At 43.3% G+C, this 22,279-nt stretch overlaps 1 protein-coding gene across 1 annotated transcript in view; it reads left to right on the top strand.

Moving 5' to 3' along the window:
- The window catches only part of GCN1 (GCN1 activator of EIF2AK4), a gene marked incomplete in the record, with an annotated part of 2,100,248 nt that overhangs the window by 1,806,040 nt on the left and 271,929 nt on the right, over positions 1-22,279 (top strand). Inside the window, 1 exon segment of the mRNA XM_044068902.1 lies at positions 2,072-2,185. Within this exon segment, the coding sequence (XP_043924837.1) occupies positions 2,072-2,185 (114 nt within the window).

The raw sequence follows: 22,279 nt of genomic DNA, 5'->3' as shown, positions 1-22,279 counted from the left end.
TCCATGCACTCGTGTAAGTGCTTATAAAGTGCATTTGTGTAGGATTCAGCAGTCGTACCTCTATTGTCCATCTGCATGGGTGTCAAGAAGTTTGCCACTTCTGACTTAAGAAGCGTGAAGTTGGCTTTGGAGAAATTTTTTACGGTTGTTTTCCTAATGGGGGGGTGAGAGCGGGATGTGGATGCCTAGGGTGATTAGCTTGAGGTCGGATCTGACCAACGAGGAGCTGACCTCTGGTGTGGAACACCGGTCGCCCATGTTGGTGATGACCAGGTCTAGGATATTGCTGCCCCTGGTGGGGGTGTGGATAAGTTGATCCAAGGTGTTGGAATTGATGAATGCCAGAAAACGTTGAGCAAAAGAGTTGTTACACGAGTAGTTTTCCCAGTTAATGGTGGGGTAGTTGAAATCACCCATTATTAGGGTGTTGGGTTGTACTTTAATATTTTCCAGTGTATCAAGAAAAGAGGAGTGGGAATCTTGGGGCATGGTGGGGGGTCTGCAGCAAGCTACAATCTGGATTGCGGTTTTGCCCAGAGTTAGTTGAACTTGGATAATCTCGGCTGCATTATGCTGAGCAACTAGCTTGGAGGTGTGGATATCCTTAATGAATATGGACACTCCTCCACCTTTAGTGTTTTGGTCTGGGTTTGGTGATCGAAAGGTCTGGTATGATTATAGCCTGGTAATGCAGGGGTGCTCTTTGGAGCTTTGAACCAGGTCTCTGTCACTGCACAGATGTCGATATTCTCCATTTTAAGGAGCGTCTCAAGTGAGTGCATTTTGAGGTTTAGACTTCTAGCGTTGAGTAGCATTACCCTCAGATTTTGCTTGCTTGTACCTGTTACGGTGGTGAATTTGTCATTTGAACCTTGCCTAAAAAAGGCTCTATAGGGGTGGCAAGAGCATTTGCCAGCATTTGGAATCCCAAGGGCAACAGGTGCAGGCCATCTCTGGCAAAGCAGCGTGGTCTGTCGATCATGTCATCCCAGGCAGACAGATACTGGATTCCCTTTGAATAACACCAGAAGCTTAGCCAGTTGTTGAAGTCAATAATTTTGTCCTTTTACTGTGATATCATTCTGGGTGATGGCAGGATGCTACTCAGGGCTAGGGTCATACCTGCCTGGGCTACAAGATTAGAGAGCTCTTCCATGTCTCTTTTCATGTAGTCCAGGGAGGTACGGCTCAGGTCATTCACACTAACATGGACAATGACAGAGTCATATTTGTACTTGTTGTGGAGTGACCTGAGTGCATGCATTATGTGGCGGATCCTGGCACCCGACAGGCAGCTGACAGTAACTTTCTCCTTGTTTAGCCTTGTGAGTGGAACATCAATGTGCCTGACTATAGAGTCATCTATGACTAGAGTGTTGGGTATGTTATACCTTATGGGCTGTAGTTGAGTGGCACAGTGAGTTTGTGGGCTGTGTCTCATTTGGGTTGTGTTGGGGGGTGGAGGTTGCATGCATTTCTGCTTTGGAGGTCTCTGTTGTTTGGGCAGATTTTTACTGAGAGCCTACGTGAATGTAGGTGTGTGTTTTGTGCTTCTGTGTGTGCGTTTCGGTGGTGTAGGTTGGGGTTGGCATGATGGTTAACATATTTACCTCGGACACAAAGTACAGGGTTTGATTCTCACCTTTAGAGGAAATTGGCTAGGCTTAAATGGCCCTCAAAGCAGGTAGTATAATGCAGATATATAAAAGGTGTAGGATTTTTCTGTATGCAAATTCTGGTGTTTATTGGGGTATGTTGTCTGTCTTGAATGTATGCACAGAGCTGAAGACTGTGTAATGTCTGTGCTTAAGAAAAGTTAAATTACTGTGTGGGGAGGGATGCGACAGAGTCCAAATAGTTGCTTTACGTTCATCATCCATGTAGTTTGTATAGGAAGGAAATTGTTTATTTGTGATGATCAGATGCATGCACTTAAATTCACTGTGTTTGTCATGGTTTGTGTGATTGGTACTTATTTCTAATGTTTACTTGGGTTGTATAACTGCATGTGTCTCAAGTGCAGTATGGAATCTCCACATTTTGCTTGACTGTTTTTTTTTACTTCCTGCAGAAACTGGATGCTGGCAGCCAGTTGGCCCTCATTGATGACCTGTATCGGGATATTCGAATGGTTGGCAACGAAGCAAAAGGAGGTCATGTGCCAGGCTTCTGTCTTCCAAAGAAGGTGAGTGAACATTTGAAGTGTAATCAGGTGGGATTAGTGCTCACCTATGCAGAGACCTGTGCAAAGTGGCACATTAGTGCATGTGTGATTAAAGGGGGAGGAGTGTTGGTTTGGAAAATAAGATATGCTCATTTAGTTTAGGACAAATAACTTAAAGGAAAATGTACCATGTTTTACTTTAACCCAACTAATGGTCTTATTGAAGCAACATAACTAAGCTACATTTGGTGTTTACTGCATAATGAAAGACAGAGTTATGGATGTCTGTCTACCACATCGACCTCCTGCTTGCCTACAGTACCTCACCTCCATGTCTGTTTTTGTTTTACCTTGAAACAGATCTTGTTTGGGGAGCCTCAGTCAGCAGGGCATTCCTACAGGGTGCTTATTCTAGCTGTTCTCTGCAGTCATCAGTTGGGTCATTTCGCTTCTGTCAGCAGTGTCAGAATATGTCCAAAAAAGAACTAGAGTGGACTATCCCATTCTCAGTTCTTTCCCATCATACTTCAAGGAAGAGACTTCACTTAAATTTGTATTTCTTTTTGCTGAAACTATCTATTACTTTTTTGTCCCCCCCCCCATTTGTAATACGGTTTTAATGGGTTTAATAGTGAGTGCTGTTTCACAAGTGCTCAGTGGATTGGAGCACACCTCCACGGGACCAGTACCTAGTGTGTATGTATTGTCTGGATCAGAGGCTAAGCAGGGCATTTGAATTAGCCACAAGTTAGTCAGTCTAAACGTCTGTAAGTCAGAGAGCTGAAGTAATCCAGCAGTGCCTTCAGAAGAACGTAGTTGAAAGAGAAAAGCAGTATGAAAAGAGAGATCTCGCTCATTTTTGGAACAAAAGCAGGAGGAAGGTTGTTATTCTTAGGCTGGAGCAAGCTTTTCATTATTATCAGTCCTGTAAGTGACTCATTATGAAAAGGCCTTTTGTGCCAGCTTATTCGACAGCTTTGCGTATGACGACTCCTGTACCACACCAGGTAATTGGCTACCCCCCCATTCAGGCTAAAAGGTTTCCTAGACCAGATGCAGTTTAAAGAGCTAGCAAACTCCATCACTGTAGAATTCCCTTTGGCCATCAGAGTCTGCTTGCCTTTAACAACGTATAATTATGTAAGGACTTTAGTGCCTTGCTCTTGGCTGACGGCATCAACCGAAGCCTCTTGAGACCACCTACCAAGTAATGATGGATTCTTTGAGGAAGGCCTCTTTTATATAATACCCTCAGTGATGGGGGCTGCAGGGATTCTTCATGTTGTCCAGTGAGATGTCCTTCCATTATCACTGTTGCAGTATCCTTCATCTAAGGGATATCCTATCAAGGATAGCCCAGCATCCAGCCAGTGTACTAAAGCCTTTGAGCACTTACAGGCACTGTACGTCACACACACAATGCTTCTCACACACGATGTAGGGCATAAAATTGACGTATAGATGCAGATACTCAGAAGTTCTTTGCTGCTAATCTGAACACCTTTATCGAACGTCGGTCTGAATGCTCTTCTGCTGTTGCTGACCTTTTCAAGTCCCTCCAGGACAACAGCAAAGCCTTGCAGGAGCTGAGACACATTTTTGTTCCTCCCATTCCTAAATTTCAGAGGAACTATCCCTCCAAGTCTACTTTTATTCATAGGGAATGTTGCCCTCCTCCCAAGGGCAAGAAGGGTTCTAGGCATGTGCCTCCTGCTAAGTCTACTCAGACTCCTGCCTCTCTGAAGCCTTTTTTAAAGGACAAGCCTGGTTCTGTTTCACAAATCTAGAATAAAAATGTATTAATTCATTCATAATTATTAACAATATATATATATATATATATATATATATATGTAAAAACACTCCTCTCTGAAAAGCTTTAAGCTTTAAAACTGGCTGAACAGATATCAACCCATTTAAGCCTTGACTCACACTTACATTACATTTCAGTTGCGAAAGCAGTTCCCTTTTGTCTAAATGCAACCCCCAAAGGGCCACCTCTTGGATTTTCAATCAATTTCTCCAAAACAACATATTTAAAACAATATGTAGGATGCAATTTAGTGTGCCTAGCCAAAGCATTTGTTTCTTGTGCTTTAGAAATGGTATACACATGTTCACTTGTCCTATCCCTTTAACGCCCTTTCCGTTGTTAGATATTGTAATGGCTGGTTTTTTTTCATCTTTAAGTATGTTTTTAAGTGGTTCTGTCAGTATTATGTGATGTATTTTACAATGCTTATAATTGTGTGTGGGCTCTTTAAGTTGATACATTGGAAATCACATGATGATGGGATGTGTTTTAAATATGGTGGAGTATTCAAGTGAATCTCATCTGAAGAAGTTTGTTTATTACAGACAAAAGAGCTAGTCATGGTTGTTTTAGTGAATAAAGTTGAATTAGTTGCCGTTTCTGGGTCCTGACGCTTTTTATTGTGGATTTTACAGTTTGTGGTTGGTGTTTGTGAATTTCAGCAGCTTGGTTCTGTTTGACAGTTTGCTTCCTGCTTCCCTTGGCCAGATTCTCTTGTCCCCTCCCTCTTTCTCTTCCAAATTGGCTGCAAATCTCTTCAGACTCTTGAGTTCTGTGCATTATTCATCAGGGATATTTCATGGTTTAGAAGTCCCTTCCTTTTCAGGCATTCCGCAACTCCCTTGCAAACAGCTCTCCCCGAGGTTTTTCACTTTCTTTTGGCTCAGGACACCATTTAAGCTGTGCTTTCTACCCAAGTGGGGAGAAAATTTTTATTACAGAATGCTTTTAGTCCCACAAAAGTAAGGTACATGGAGACCAATTCTGGATCCTTCCCTGCTGAACACCTTTCTCAAGATTCCTTCCTTTTGGATGGTCTTTCTTCAAACATTGTATCGTCTTCTTCCACAGACCTTTCTGATATCTCTGGATTTCATGGATGCATACCGTCACATCCCCGTTCATCCTCTTTTTTTTTTTTTTTGCATTTTTAGTTCTTTGCCCTTTGGCCTCTCTACTGTCCCAAGGATATTCACCAAATGCCTCACTCCTGTCATTTCTTTTTGCAGGATTTCAGGTATTCAGATTTTTTTTCTTGTGTAGATGATTTGCTTATTCAAGCTTCTTTCCCCAGCAATCTGCTTCAGAATCTCAAGTTTACTGCTTGCCTATTGCACAGTCTGGGGCTCACCATAAACCTCCAGAAGTTTTGACATTTTTCCAGGATCATATTAGTCCTTCCATATTACTGTTGCAGTGTTCTTTACAATAGGGATTCCCCTGCCAAAGACAGCCCGACATCCGGCCAGTATGCCAAATCCTTTTGGTTGTAAAAGGTACAGTGTACATCACATGTGTGCTCTCCACGCATGGCATAGGGCATAAAGGTGACATCTAGCCATACCATCCTCAGAACATCTTTGCTGCCAGTCTGAACGCCATCTTCAGTCATCTCTGAAAGCTTGTTTGCCTGCTGGTTTTACTGCTGTCAGGTAAATGCCCCACTGGAGTTTTTGTTTTTATTATCTGACATTTGCCTTGTTTCTGGTTGTTGGGTTTCATGTCAGTGTCAGAGACAGATTCTCCATAAAGACCATGAGCAGTCTTTGTTACGTATAGGAGCTTCCCACAACAATACGTCTTGTGAGATTTGTCAGTCCTGTTTTCCTAAGACTTTGTGGAGTCAGTTTTCTTCTCTAGTGATTTACCTTGAGAATGAATGACTTAATTTGTTGGCCAAGGATACCATGGAAGGATCTTCCTGGCCCAAGAGCAGCCATCTGCAAAGAAAAAGGCCGGTCAAATTCTTTGGCTGTACCACATCCAGCACGTATCTCTCTCTTGAGGCTGGCAAAAGCCCGGAGTATCAACCAGTTTTTCTCAGATGCCTATGCTGTAGCTACTTTGGAGGCTGGCATCGACCTGACGCCACACACATCCATGGAGGTTTTACAGACCTCTACCTCAGATGTACAGGGGAAACTGCAGCTGGTTGTTGTTGAAGGGCCTAGGGGTGTTCCTCAACTTTTAGTAAGAAAAGAGGTTCTAGCTACCATTATTGGGTGCCGTCAGGGGTCAGATCCTCAAAACTTTTTCACAGCTGTTGGCACACTCAAAAAGAAGCAACAAACTAAACATGTTTGCCTGCTCCAAAAGGTCCTCAGTGTGAATGGCAGAACTTGACCCAAGGCTTGATTAATGCCCTTATGGCTCTGAAGCCTTCACAGGGTGTTTCTGTTCCTGCTCCCCTAAGTCTTCTACCTCTCTTAAGAGCAGGATTATTCTTCTGAGGAGGATGCTGATCATGATGAAGAGTTTGTCTTATTCCTCCCAGATTCCTTCACCACTTGACTATGGCTCTGAGGAAGAAGAGTCTGTCAGTCCTAACTCTCCTTTTCAGGATATTTCATTTGGTGATGTTTCTAAATGATAGACTTTTCTAAATGGGACTGTGTTCAGATGTCTGATGTTAGAAGAGGTACTGTCAGCTTCTACAAATGGAGTCTCCTTGACCTTCTGCTGTTCCTCCTGTTCTTGCAGCTTTGCTGGGATGCCTTTTCCCCACTGCTTCTCTGGCTCCCAACCCCCTGTTCCCAAAAAACCTGGTAGGTTTTATAAAGTGCTTGAAAGTGTCCCTTTGCAGATGTCACTGTGGTGTCTGTGGATTCTGTTAGGCCTCCCAAATTGCTGCCATCTGATAAGGATAACGGAACCATGGAGAGACTGGATAAGAAGGTGTACACTTCTGCTACCCTGGCCTTTAGAGCTGTTAACTATCAGACAGATGTGACTGGGTACATTCTGGCTCTTCTCTGTCAAGCCTGTTAGAGTATTTCTGAGCTCCCTGATTCAGAGAGGAAGGCCTTTGCTCTTGCTTTGCTTGGAACATCCTTCATGTAGCTTGCCGTTCCATTGAATGCAGCTAATGCTTCATTTAGGGCTGCTGCTTTTGGATCTGTTTTGAGGAGGTATCCCTGGCTCAGCCTTCAGCCTTTACTTGATGATATCGAGACTAAACTTACGGATGCTCTTCTGGATAATAAGCATTTGTGTGGTGTTGCTGCGTCGGAGTTTGTCCCTGCAAGAAAAGGGCAAGGCCTTATAGGAGTTGAAGCACATTTTTGTTTCCTCTGTGCCTAAGTTTCAGAGGAATTATCCTAATAAGCCTGCCTTTGTTCAAAGATAGTCTTGCCATCCCCCAAAAGTAAAAAGAGTGTGGTAGAAGGGCTGTCCCTGCTAAGACTACCCAAATTCCTTGTACTCAGCAGCCTCCTTTTCCTGATAAACCTGATGCTGTCTGAATGTTCTATTCTTCTCAGTCACATTCCTCTTTCTCTGCCCCTTCCTGTTTGACTAAAGGTTACCCAGGACTCCTGGGTTCGTTCCATAATTTGCCTGGGTTATTACATGGTTTGGAAATCTCTTCCCCTTTTAGGGCATTCTCCAGCCTTCTCCAGAGCAACTGCCCTTTTTTCCAGAGGTGCTTCAGGGCCTGTTGGCTCAAGAAACAATTCAAAAAGTTCCAACTCCTCAGAGGAGGAAGGGGTTTTACTCCAGAATGTTCTTTGTCCCCAGGAAAGAAGGCACCCAGAGACCCATTCTGGATCTTTGTCAGCTAAATACCTTTTAAAGGTCCCTTCCTTTCAAATGCTTTCCCTTCAAACTTTGTTTCCTCTGCTTCCTCAGGCTTTTCTAGTTTCCCTGGATCTCAAGGATGCTTACCTACACATTCCTAGTCATCCCCTTTTCAGCATTCTCTGTTGCTTCCTGACATTTTCAGTTCTCTACTTTGGCGCCTCGACTACCCCAAGGGTCTTCACCAAATGCCTCGCTCCTGTGATTGCTTTCTGCAGGCTAAGGGGGAATACAGGTCTTTCCCTACCTGGATGACCTGCTTTATCCAGGCTTCCTCTCAAGAGATCTTACTTCAGCATCTACTGTTTACCATTTCTCTCTTGCAAAACTGGGGTTTACTGTAAATTTCCAGAAGTCATTCCGGACTCCTTTTCAGGATCATGTTTTTTCTGGACTGCAGTATCCAGACTGTTCCAGTGCTGGAATCCCTATCTCCTCCCAGGCCTTAACTCTCATTGCTTTCTTTCAGTCCCTTCAGCCTCTGGCTTCACTCACAGCCACAGAATTCCTGAGGGGTCTAGGTTACATGGCTTCCACAATTCCTGTGTTCCCTCTAGCCAATCTCCACATCAGAAAACTTCACTGGTTTCTAAAGTCAGTTTGGCTTCAACATTCTTGTCCTTTAGATTTTCTAGTCCGTTTTCTTCCATGCATCAAGTGGGAACTTCAGTGGTGGATTCTTCAGTTGCCCTTCAAACCAGGGCTTCCTTTTCAGCCTCCAGTCCCCTGTCAGGAACTTTTGACAGATGACGTAGACGTGGGATGAGGGCCTCTTTTGACCCTCTGAAGGTACAAGGCCTTTGGTCATTTCAACAAAGGACCATGTACATGTCAAAGAGATGAGCGAGCTTGTCTGCTGGATCTTCAGGCTCTTCATTCTCATTTTCTTCCAGAGCCCCTCAAGATTCTCAGACAATACCACAGTGATGTGGTATGTCAAAAAGCAAGGGGGGGACAAGGGCTCATCTCCTATGCAGGGTAGCCCTTCTGGTTTGGGAGCTGGCTATCCATTATCAGGTGACCCTTCAGGCAGTTTACATTCCTTTATATAAGAACTAATGGTTCTGAGCAGATCCCTAACATTATCCTATGTGTGAATGCTTCACAGGGATGCATTTCTGGACATTGTCCACCAGTGGGGGGGTACTCCTCAAGTAGATCTATTTGCCTCCCCTGTGAACAGACCACTTCCTGTATTTTGTGCCAGAGTCACATGCCCTCTGGCCTGGAAGGTGGGTGCCCTCTCTTTTTCTTGAAAGAGGATTTCTTTATGCTTTCCATCCCCTTCCTCTTCAGGAAGTGCTGTTCAAGATAAAACATGGTGCTCCCAAAATCTTACTGTTGGCTCCCTTTTGGCAAAGACAGCACTGGTTCCCCCTTCTGCATCTTGACAAGGGCAACCATCACAAGTTACCTCACAGGATGGACTCATACAAGACAAAGGCTCTCTAATCCATTCTCACCTATCCTCTCAAATGGCATTCTGGGTGATAGGTTTTTGATCCTCTACAGACACCTTTTTTTCTAAAGACATGCTCTGGGCCCTGCAGAAGGCCAAGGAACCTACTACTAGGAAATCTTACTTATCCAAACGGAAGAGGTTTTCTGTTTCAAGTCTTTCTCATAACGTGGATGCACTTACTGTGGGTGTTCCTTTGGGTTCTGTCTTATTTGTGTGAACTGCTCAGTGCTGTGTTGGCATATTCTTCTTTTAAGGCCCACCTATCAGCGTTCTCTTCTTGTCTGTCTTTGACTCCCTCTTTGGCCTCTAGATTTAAAGCCTTGTTAAAGGTGTCCTTCACATTAGGACTCCCAGGAAGCCTATCCCTCCTTCCTGGAACCTTAATTTTTTTTTGGAAAAATTGACCCAGACTCCATTTGAGCCTGCTGTTTAGCTTCCTTGCAGCATTGTCCTTGGAAGACTGTTCTTCTTTTGGCCCTTACTTCTGCCAGATGCATGCCTGAGCTGAAAGCCCTTATTGTGACTGTTCCTTCTTTTTTAATTTTCCATAAGGCAGGGTGTCTCTTTGTACCAATCTTTCTTTTATGCCTATGGTGGTTAATGAGTTGTCTGTTAATCAGTCTGTTAATTTGCCCACCTTTTAGAAGGTTTTGCACACCTTGGATTTGCATAGACAGCTCAGATACTATTTAGATGAGACTAAAGCTTTTCATAAATCTGACCATCTTTTTGTTTCATTTCATCCTAGGTCTTTAGGTTTGGCTGGTTCCAAGCAAACAATTTCTTCTTGGATATCTAAAGCCATTTCTTTTTGATATTCTTTTCATGGGAAGAGCCTTCCTTTGTTATGTCTCATTCCACTAGGGCTGTGGCTTCTTCTGATGCTTTTTTCAAGGGTTTAAGTACTAATTCTGGTCTTGAGACAGCAACATAGAGTTCTGTGCATACATTTGCTAAGCAATATAAGTTGGATGTGATTTCTAGAGCTAGAGTTGGCTTTGCCAGGGCCATTCTCCATGGCTTCCTAGAGGGCTCTGCTGGCCCTTCCTCCTCCCAGTCGTCGTCTTGAGTTTTTGCACTCTCCCTGTTCTAAAGAATACTGCAACAGTGATGTGTTAGGATATAGAAGAGTTGTGTAAAATCTTACTGCAACAGTAGATGTCCTTCTCTTCACTGTTGCAGTATTCCCTTCCTTCTCTCCCTCCCTCCCCCTGGTCCTTTTTTCTTCAGGATATGCATGTTACCTACTTTTATCCTTGGACTGTTGTTCCTACTGGGGATTGTCAGTTCTGAGGATGGTACATCCAGATGTCACCTTTATGCCTTATGCCATGCTCAAGGGAGCATATGTTTGAAGTACAGAGTACTCTCTACAACCAAAAGGCTTTGGCATACTGGCCGGAACCTGGGCTGCCTTCGGCAGAGGATCCCTATTGGAAAGAATACTGCAACAGTAAGGAGAAAGACATCTACTGTTATGGTAAGATTTTTACACAATTGTACTTTCCTCAGCTGCAGTCTTCAGACAGTTCCCATCTTGACAGCTCTGCCTTCCCCCAAAGCTCATGTCTCTAATAACCTTTTTCCAGTCCCTTCTTCTTCTAGTGTTTGTCACGTTCAGGGAATTTCTGTGGGTCCTAGGGTTCATGGCTTCCACCATTCCCATGCTGCCTTTCACCAGGATCCATATGAGGAAATATCAGTGGTACCTCGGGTCAGTGTGGCTTCAGCATTGCCACCCACTGAAGTTCTCTGTACCTTTCTTTCCCTGTCTCAGGCTTCAGCTTCAGTGGTGGATTCATCAACTTCCTCTCAACCTGGAACTTCCTTTTTGAGCTCCAGTTCCTACTCAAGAACTCTTACAGACACCTTAGACAGAGAGTGGGGTGTCTCCTGTGGCCCTCTAAAGGTTCAGGGTCTATGGCCTCCTCCTCAGAGATCAGACCACATCTGTAAGTTTTTCATTCCCTGTTTCATCCTGGGTACCTCAAACCTTTCACAGACAATACCACAGCGATTTGGTAAATCAACAATCATTGGGACACAAGGCCTTATCTTTGCAGACTAGCTCTTCAGGTCTGGGATCTATCTATCCAGTATCAAGTGACTCTTCAGGCAATTTTCATTTTTTAAGAGGACAGTCTAGTGGCAGATACCTTGAGCAGGTTCAGCACACATGCTCATGAATGGATGTTTCACAGAAATGTGTTCCTGGACATTGCCCATTGATGGGTTATTTCTCTTTTTGCCTCCTCTCTGAACAATTTCCTGTATTCTGTTCCAGAGTCCCAAGTCTTCCTGCTTGGAAGGTGGACACCCAGTATTTCCCTTTGAAGGGGATGTTTCTGTATGTGTTTTCCCTACTTCCTCTGTTACCATGAGTTTTGCTGAAGATCCGACAGAACTCTCCCGAAATCTTGCTGGTGACTCCCTTTTGGCCCATACATCATTGGTTCCCCCTTCTATTTCCCTTGACCAGGGGAAATCACCATAGGTTACCTCACCAGGTGGATCTTCACACAAGACTTAGAGGTGTATTATCCATCCTCACATGTCCAGTCTTCAAATGACACTGTGGGTGATAGGGTTTTGATCCCTTTTCAGCACCTCTTTTCTGAGGACTTTCTTTGGTTTCTACGGGAAGTCATATATGGCCAAATGGAAAAGATTTTCTCTTTGTTGCCTTTCTCACCATCAAGATCCTTTATCAGTGGAGGTTCCTTTGGTTCCCTCTTATTTGTGTGATCTGCACCATACTTGATTGGCATATTCTTCAGTGAAAACTGACCTGTCCACAGTTTCCTGCTCATCTGCCCTTGAATCCTCCTCTGGTCTGTAGTTGTCAGGTCAAGTAATTCCTTGAAGGTGTCCTTCATATCAGACCTCCTAGGAAGTCTGGTTCCGCCTTTGTGGGACCTTGATTTTTTACTTGAAAAATTGACCCAGGCTCTTTTTGAGCCTGCTTCCTTCCAACATTATACTTGGAGACTGTTCTGCTTTCAGCTGTTACTTCAGCCAAGAGAGTCTCAGAACTTCAGGCTCTTGTGGCCATTCGACCTTTCTTGGTTTTCCACAGAGACAGTGTGTCTCTACATACTAATCCTTCTTTTATGCCCAAGGTAGTCAGTGAGTTTTGCCGTAGTCAGTCTATTTATCTTTCTTTTTTTACTTCTCAGTCTGCCAGTGAGAAGGTTCTTCACACCTTGGAGTTGCATAGACTGTTCAGATGTTTAGATAAAAACTAAAGTTTTTTGAAAATTTGAGCAGATTTTTCTTTTTCATCCCAGGACTTTGGGTTTGACCATTTCTAAGCAAGCCATCTCCTCCTGGATTTCTAAAGCCATTTCCTTTTGTTATTCCTTTCTTGGCAAATGTCTTTTTTCATCTATAAAGGCACATTCTACTAGAGCAGTTGCCTACTCTGGTGCCTTTTTCAAGGGACTGGATACCAATTCTATCTTTGAAGCTGCTATTTCATCTTCTGTTCATACTTTCACTAAACATTACAAGTTGGATGTTGTTTCCAGGGCTAGAGCAGGTTTTGCCAGGGCTATACTGCATGGATTTATGGAGGGATCTTTTCGGCTTTCCTCCTCCTGGGCATCTTCTTGAGCTCTTGTACTCTCCCTTAGGTAAAGAGTACTTCAGCAGCGATATGGAATGACATAGTACAGTTGTGTAAAATCTTGCCATAACAGTGGATGTTCTTCGTCTTCCCTTGCTGCAGTCCTGACTATTGGGTATAGTCCGCGTCCCAGTCGGCCCGAATACCAGAGTATAAGGCTGACGTCGGTCATGGCGCCTTAGACTGACGTCAGTACGTCAGGGTACTAATGCGCATGACCGACGTCATTTCCTCAGTCTTTTTTGCCGCATGGTCCGATGCAGAAGCAATTTTGCGAGTGCAGGTTGGCGTTCTGAGATTTTCCGAAACCGGAGTTTCAGACCGAAACAGAGTTGGCTAAGTAACCCGTTAGAACATTTTGGTTTTTCTTGCCTCAGTATTTAACCGGATGTCAGAAAAAGTGAATAACTGTATTTCTTGTGGGAAGCAGATACCGCATAGGGATTATCATACATTGTGTATACCTTGTTTAGGGCCTGAGCACGACGTTGTTGGTTGCCGCTCTTGTGCTAGATTTAACAAGCGCACTATTAAGAGGAGGCTTGATTGTGCTAGGTTAGTGTTTGGGAAGCGTTGCAATTATAATATGCCGACGGATGCTCCGACGCCCGCTTCATCCAAGAAGCGCAAGGACAAAACAGTGAAGCCTAGGGGTGAGGAACCGGCAGTTCCGGACGCCGGTTCTTTAGAAGGCTCAGGGAGCCAGAGGTTTTGCCAGGAGTCTCTATGGAGTCTCAGGCAGATACTTTACTGTTACAGGATGTGCCCTCTCAGGAGGTAGGCCAGGCTGAGGGGCTTCTCAGGTAACTGTTCTTCCCTCTCTTCCCAAGGTAGTTAGGGCCTCTCCTTCTGTTGCCAAAGCTTCTTTTAGAGGTAGGCCAAGTTCAGCTTCTGTGGGGCTTCTCCTAGCATTTCGGGCTCTGTGCCTAAGAAACATATGCTTAAAATGGCAGAAGATTTGATTACTCTGATTAGAGGTTCTATGCCCCCGCCTGATAAGAGGCCTAGGGTGGAACAGGAGTTTGATAGTTTTGAACAGTGTTCACAGGCTTCAGAGTCTTCTGTGGAAGACTTGCAAGAGTTTCCTACTTATTCTGATTCTGATGTGGATGATTCCACTCCTACAGCTTCTCCTCCTGAGGATTTTTCATTTTCAGAGACTCTTCACTCCATGAGGGAGCACTTTAAATGGGAAGGCCAGGATTACTCTGATTCCAGGAAAAGGCTTAGGGAATTCTTGTTTTACCCCAGCATAGGCCCTTAGCTATTCCTCCTGTGTTGAATGTGGTGGAGGATGTTTTGCAGAGGCTTCCCTGAACCCTGACTCCTTGCCTCCTGCTCCTGTTAAGCCGGATAGGTATTATAGGGTGCCCAAGCTCATAAGTATTTGTTTAAGAGTCCTAGGCGGACCCAGAAACTGTTTCTCAGGGGCCTAAAGGTGTTAAAGCTTCTGTGGTTAAAAATCCTGTACCCTCTGATAAAGAGGCAAGGGCTTTGGATAGGTGGGGTAAGAAAGTATATACTTCTTCCACTCTAGCCATGAGGGCGTTGAATTGTCAGTTTCATATGCTGAAATATCAGAATTATCTCCTTTCACAATTGAAATCTAAGGTGGATGCTTTGGCGGAAGGTATTGAGTGTAAAGAATTGCTGGATTTGGTTCATGTGTCTGAACAAGTGGGTAAGCATTCTTTGCAGTGTGGTTTTGATGCTGTTCAGGCCTCCTCGAGGGTGGCTGCTACTAGTTCTGTTCTTCGCAGACATGCCTGGTTGAAGGATCAGAATTTAGCTGAGCATGTTAAGACCAGGATTTTGGATGCTCCTTTACAGTCTGATGTGTTGTTTGGGCGCCTGTGGAAGCAGTTTTAAAGAAAATGGAGGACAAAGCTAAGTCTATGCAGACTGTTAAAGATTTTTGCAGGTGCAGCCTCCAAGTTTAGTAGAAATTGGCCTGCTAAGGGGTGGACATATCCTGCTTATGGTTCCCAGTCTAGGGGTAGGTCTAGACGTGGTAGGGGCAGGGCTCAAGGTTCGTTTAGGCCTAGATCAGACAGTTCACCTGCTCAGACTTCTGGTGAGGGCAGGGGTCAGTCCTTTCGTAAGCAGAACCAATGACCTGCCTTTTCAGCTGCCAGTGGATTCTCGCCTGGCAGCTCCTTTGGGAGGAAGATTGTCTCTTTTCAAAGAAAATTGGGATTTAATCACTCAAGACAGATGGGTGCTGGATATCATTCATCACGGTTACAGATTTTATTTCCACACAATGCCCCCTTTCAAAGGCATGCCAGATGTTCCTCCTCCACAAAGAAAAGAGGCTCACAAGCAAGTTTCTCAGTTACTCCAGATAGGAGCCATTCAGCCAGTCCCTGTATCAGAAAGGGGCTTGATTTTATTCTCGCCTGTTCCTAGTACCAAAGAAGGGGAACACGTGGAGACCAATTTTGGATTTATCTATCCTCAACACTTATCTGGACATTCCCAAGTTCAAGATGTTGACATTACAGCAACTGTTACCTCTGCTGGGCAAGGATCACTGGATGGTAACTTTGGATCTCAAGGAAGCTTACCTTCATGTGCCTATAAGGCTAAGTTGCAGAAAGTATCTGCGGTTTCAACTGGAGATTTTCATTATCAGTTCTCTGCATTGCCCTTTGGCTTATCTACTGCGCCCAGAGTATTCACAAAGGTTCTGGCTCCAGTGATAGCTTACTTCAGGCTTCAAGGCATTCAAATCTATCCTTACTTGGACGACTGCCTGATTCTGGCTCAAGAAAAGGAAGACCTTCTACAGCATCTGGAATATGTCATAGCAGTGCTAAGATGCCTAGGGTATTCTGTGAACGAAATAAAGTCCAGTCTAGTACCCTCTCAAGACATGTGCTTTCTGGGTGTGAGACTGAATACAGCAGCCCAGATGGCCTTTTTAACCCCGGACAAACAAAAGAGTCTGTCACTTTACTTCCATCAACTATCTCATCAGTTCGTGCTGACTGCAAGGACAGTCCTTCAAGCATTAGGGTTCATGGCATCTTGTATTCTGGTGCTTCCCAATGCCAAACTGCATATGAGGAAGCTGCAATGGTATCTCAAAAATGTATGGACACAGCACTGCCAAGATTTCGACACTGTCATTCACATAATACCTTGCCTTCAAAAGGAATTCTTGTGGTGGGCTCAGGAATGTCACCTAAACAAGGGACTCTCTGTGACCGGCCAGAGGCGAGTCAGATTTTAACGACAGATGCCTCAGACACTGCTTGGGGAGCTCATCTAAATGGAAAGTGGATACAAGACAAGTGGCCTGCCAGACTACAGCATCTACATATCAACATGAAGGAGATGTTAGCAGTCCAGTTTGCATTGATGGCTTTCAAGGAGTTACTTCTTCCAGGGCAGGTGTTGATTCTAACAGACAACACAACTGTCATGTGGTACATCAACAAGCAAGGGGGAACACATTCTTATCCTCTATGCAGGCAAGCAATGATTTTATGGGAGACTGCGTTAAGCCTGCGACTGACTCTTCAGGCAAGGTTTCTGCCAGGAGCACAGAACTCCCTAGCAGATGTATTAAGCAGACAAATCATGGATCCCCACGAGTGGAAACTGGATCTTCATGTATTTCAGAAATTGACAGTGTCATGGGGAACTCCAGACATAGATCTGTTCGCTTCTCCACTAAACCACCAGCTGCCAAAGTATTGCACAAAGGGGTTTCATCACACAGCTTGGAAAGTGGATGCTCTGTCTTTCAGTTGGAAAAACCTTCATGTCTATGCCTTTCCACCTCTGCCTCTTCTTCCAAAGGTATTATTAAAGGTCAGACAAGACAGGCCAAGGATGATTTTGATAGCTCCAGATTGGCCTCGCAACACTGGTACCCACTTCTAAGGAGTCTTGTAAAGAAGCCTCCATGGCCTTTACCTCTGATTCCTCATCTGTTATCTCAGAAGGACGGTCATCTGCTCAATGTCAAGCTTCAATCTCTTCATCTCACAGCTTGGCATATTCTGTGTTGAAGCACAGCAGGTCTCAGCTTCCTCAACAAGTTTTAAATGTGATTATGGAAGCTAGAAGGCCTAGTACTAGGAGAGTGTACGCAGAAAAATGGAAGAGATTTTTATTTTGGAGTACAGCAAAGAATTTGGAGATTTCAGAGCCTAATTTGAGTGTGGCTCTTCAATATCTTACTGAATTATTGGACAAAGGTTTGTCCTTCTCTTCCATAAAGATTCATGCTGCAGCAATTTCAGCTCACTATGATTGTGACCCACCTTTGTTTTCGCATCCTTTGTTCAAGCAGTTTCTTAGAGGGGCAAAGAATATAAGACCCCCACGTAGAGCTCCTACTCCTGCTTGGGATCTCAATTTTGTGTTGGAAAAACTTACTCTACAACCTTTTGAGCCTGCAGCTACTGCTGAATTGAAATATTTGTCATGGAAGACTGCTTTTCTGTTGGCTATTACTTCTGCAAGAAGGGTGTCTGAGTTGCAGGCCCTTATGGCAGTAGAGCCCTTTTGATTTTCCATAAGGACAGGGTTTCATTACGCACTAATCCTTCCTTTATGCCTAAGGTGGTTTCTAGTGTGGCTTTAAACCAAACTATTCATTTGCCTACGTTTTTGCAGATCCTCAAAATAAAGGGGAAAAGATTTTGCACACTTTAGATGTACACAGGCAATTGCGTTATTATTTGAGCAGGACTAAGAATTTTAGGCAGTCACAGCAGTTACTTGTTTCTTTTGCTTTGAGTTCACAGGGCAAGCCTGTGTCAAAACAAACTATTTCTAGGTGGATTGGCTTTTGCATTGCATTTTGTTATTCCCATCATGGCAAAGAGGTTCCAGCTGGGATTAGGCCTCATTCCACTAGGGCTACTGCCACTTCAACAGCATTTCTAAGGGGTGGCAACTAAGGATATTCTGGAAGCAGCTACTTGGAGTTCAGTGCATACTTTCTCTAGGCATTATCACCTGCCTATATACTCTAAGACTAGGGCTGGTTTTGCCACAGCTGTTTTACAAGGCATGTTGTCAGCTCCTGCTACTTTATAATTTGCCAGCCTCCCTTACCTCTGCTTTGGGATTCTACCCAATAGTCAGGACTGCAGCAAGGGAAGACGAAGAACATAGTACAGTTTTGTACCTACCATAAATGTAGATGTTCGAGGATTCCCTTGCTGCAGTCCAATTTACCCTCCCTCCTTCCCCTCTGTGTTTCGGGGTGGTTGTGTAGGTGAGTTTTCATGCTTATATTTTTTGTATATATTGTTGTATATATTGTACATGTTTTTTGGTGCAGGTTGTTTTTGGGACTTGTCTTTTTGGGTCTTCTGACATCTGGGGCAAGAAAAGACTGAGGAAATGACGTCGGTCATGCGCATTAGTACCCTGACGTACTGACGTCAGTCTAAGGCGCCATGACCGACGTCAGCCTTATACTCTGGTATTCGGGCCGACTGGGACGCGGACTATACCCAATAGTCAGGACTGCAGCAAGGGAATCCTCGAACATCTACATTTATGGTAGGTACAAAACTGTACTATATCCTTCTGTTCACTTTTGCAGTATTTGATCCCTCCCTCTTTCCCCTTTAGTCCTGACTCTTGCCCTGTGTTTTGTTTATCGTCCTGCCATTAGACCCTCCTCCCTTCTTTGTTTTTTCCTTTTTTCTTTTGGACGCACATATTCCTATTTGTTCCTGAGGGTATTTCTTTCCTTCTGGGGCTTTTCCAGTTCTGAGTATCTGTGTCTGTACGTCACCTTTGTGCCTTGTGTCGTGCGAGGCGAGCGTACGTGTGATGTCTAGTGCCTATAAGAGCTGAAGGCTTTGGTATACTGACCAGACGAGATATTCTTGGTAGGATATCCCTCAGGTGAAGAATACTGCAACAGTGAAGAGAAGGACATTTACTGTTACGGTAAAGTTGCACAAAACTGCCTTTTTTTTTTTTTTTTGCTCTTTTTTATTTTAAAACTTTTATGTCCAACATTGTTCAACATTTATGCATAAAATTTTCAGGGAATGTTACTAGTGTAATTGTCTTTAAAACACTGCTAGACTGGGCTTCTACCCTTAAAGTCAAAGAAGCAGGTGCTTATTGGACTTCCGTAAAAAATGTTAAATGTATTTTATGCTTCAAAATATATACGAAGAACGAAAAGATCACTTTTTTTTTGTTCCGCCCAAGACCTTGCCTGATGGCTACTGTACCTTTACCCAATATTCCTGGATAGGTGAGAGCTCTGTGACTCGTTTATTCCCCAGCAAGAGTCTGGCATTGGAGAGTGGGACGGTCTTACCCTCCCTGGAAACACTGCTGTTCTCTCCCTTGGAAGGTCTTCTAAGCATGAAGTTACTATCTCCTGACGGGAAGCATGTATTTGCACTGTTTTGCCCTCTGCTGCTTAATGGGATTGCATTGTCATAGCACAAGCTCAGCTGGTTAGGAACTCCACTAGTAGAACTCCTGCTGCACCTTCTAGGTGTTACCTGTGTGGAAAGCAAGAATACCTCCTTTCCTCCATCCTGGATGTGAGAGTCAGTAGTGGCCACTCACTCCCATTCTCACTGGTCAGCATTTAAGGCACCCAGGCTACTAGCTGAACTTGTGTCACCTGTAGCATGGTCAGGGCTTTAACCTTGTATGCCATAGAACTGGCTGAAAAAAAAAACTTTTTATACAGAAACATACTGTCTTTAGTTCTAAAACCACAGCAGTATGTTTGTTTTTTATAGCTTTAGTTTATTTTGCTATAAAAAGAACTGAAAACTACACATTTGTTTTCTGATGAGTGTTTTGTAAATGTTGCATCCTGTCACTTTACAAAGGTCTTGTTGATGCCAGGTCCCTGTTAACTACAACTGTCATCTGTCTGCTACTTTAGTACAGTCCTATGAAATTTTCAGGACAAGGCCCTTTGATAATACCCAACACAGGATGCTAGATGGATAAAGCCCTGACTAGAGTCCAGGCAACCTGTGTTCAGTTATCAGGGCTGGCGTTTCACGCCACTGTCAGTGGAAGATGGGCATGTCCATTCTGAAGGGGAATATTGGATGGGGTTTGACGTGGAGGATGGGCGTGCCCATTCTAAGGAGGAGGATGGGGTGGGGTGGAGTAGTATGTTTGAAGCCACAATCTTTTGAAGGTGAAGGGCAACATTGCACTGGTTGTGCTTAAAGCTTATAAGGCCACTGGCTGGCAGGAGCCCTCATTATCAAATGTACAGTCTCATGCACTTGGACAGGGAGTGCATTAAGTTCCCATGGTGATGCTGTTAGACCATCCTCCTTGCCTAGGGATGGGATGTGAGCGACTACTTCCACAATTGCTGTCTATGCTGAGATGTTGATGAGAGCACAAAATGCCAGTTGTATGCCTGTACAATTTCCTTTCTGGATAGCTCTCATCCAAGACCCCTCAGTAATCCCACATAAATTATTCCCAATGTAAATTTTGTTATGGGAAATATAAAGAACCAGAAATGATGCACGTTGACTAGCACTTGTTTTAGTTATTTTCCATTTTTTTCTTGGGGCCATGGACTTTCTTCTTGTACAGTTTTGAGAAATCTAGGCAAGGCAATAAAAGTGCTTGGTTAAAAAGGCATGACAAAGTTAAAATTAATGTGCTTTTCTCATTCTTGCATGGGAAAATGACTAGATTAAGGACCTTATATTGATTACTTTTAAGAGAGAGTAAGTAACTGAAGAACAATATTGAATATTATGAGGCTTTTTTTTTTTTTAGCAAATGCAAGTATAATTAGTAGAGTTCTGCAGCTGGTCTTCATATTTCCATGAAAACAATCTGATAAAGAGAAACTGGCTGCCTGGTTGTCATGGCTCCATGGAGACAATCTGATAAAGAGAAACTGGAGACAGTCTGGCAGAAGGGGATTGGCTGAGGGAAATGAAAAAAAAAAAACAAAAGAAAAGAAATGAGAAATTGGTTAGGACGTAATGTTCTCTGAAAGCAGTCATGGGCTTTCCCAGCTGGAAGAGCTTTAAAGACAAAACCAATTAGACCTGAAGTTAAGTTTTCTCAGTTTTTTTGAAAAGCAGTGAGGATACTAATATAAACAGGTGCTTTTGTTTTTTCTGTTTCTCCCTTCTCTCTCTTTCTTCATTCAGTTTTAAGAAATGTAGACACTGCAATGTAAAAAAAATAAATAAAAAAGGAAGGCAGGGAGAGAAGGAGTGAGCGAGGAAAGGTCTGGTTAGGAGAATGACAAAAGAAAAATCAGTGTGCTTTTTCCCATGCTTGCATAGAGAAATGACTAGGTTAAGACTCTAGGCATTGTCTAGTAAGAAGTGTATTGCAAAGCAAGTAAATAAAAATAATAGTGAATATTATAAGGCTATTTTATGGCAAACAAGGTACCCTTAGCAGTTTTGTCTGGTTTGCATGTCACTAGAAGACAGTTTGATAAAGAGAAATGGCATGGAGAAAGTGTTTACTGAAAGCATTCAAGTGTTTTCTCAGCTGGAAGAGCTGTAAAGATAGACAAAATCAAATAGCACTTACTACACAGACTGTTCTATGCATCTTAGCATAACTAACCTTTCTATTTGGTTAACTCTAGCCTGTCTGTGTGACTATCAGCTTAGAACTTTTATTCTTATTAGGAAGCAAAAACTTCAGTATTTGAAGATTTACATAGTTGTGTGTGTTAAGTTAGTAGGCTTTAGGGGTGTTTATTCTGTTTGAGGGCTTTCAAAAAACAAAAAAATATGCAAGATGTGGCATAGGCTCAAATGGATATGATAAGAAACAACTGTCTAAAGGACCAACCTGCCAAATAGTGTATGCATGTAAGATAAAAGTTGGAACTAAACATTTAACCAAAAAGCAGTTATACATTAAAGATGGTGGTAATTGTATAAGAAAATGATGTTTCTTGTAATGCCTTTCAATCTGAATGGTCTTGCAGATAAATATAAAAACAAAGGAAGAGTAGTGAACTATATTAGAAATGTAGAGTGCAAATAGCTATGCTACAGGCGAGACACCTGGAAAGAAATGAACATATGAATTTGATAAATAAAGGTTTTCAGGATGGTTATTCAGCAGAATATTTGGGGAAGGAAAAGAGGAATACTTACATTCATTGCAAGAGGAGCTCCAATAGTGATAGAATATGGGAAAAAAGATAATAATGGAAGATACATAGTACTAAGGGGCTACTGGCAAGGGAGGAGGATTACACTGGCATGCATTTACATTCTACCTAATACTGCTATAGTGGAGCTTAAGAAAATTCTGGGAGAAATAGTCAGCTTTCAGCAAGGAGTATTATTTATAGGTGGAGACTGGAATTTGATTTTTCGCAGTGAAGGTATGTTGGGGGTGCCTAGAGGGAAAAATATAACAGAGGAGGGTAAATTTTTGAAGAAATTTATGAAAATGTTTGGC

The sequence above is a fragment of the Protopterus annectens genome, chromosome 4.part0 (assembly GCF_019279795.1).
Source record: "Protopterus annectens isolate FY-2018-M chromosome 4.part0, PAN1.0, whole genome shotgun sequence".
Classification (NCBI taxonomy): domain Eukaryota; kingdom Metazoa; phylum Chordata; order Ceratodontiformes; family Protopteridae; genus Protopterus; species Protopterus annectens.
The sequence above is the reverse complement of the archived record's forward strand: the minus strand, read 5'-3'. Positions and strand labels throughout refer to the sequence as shown.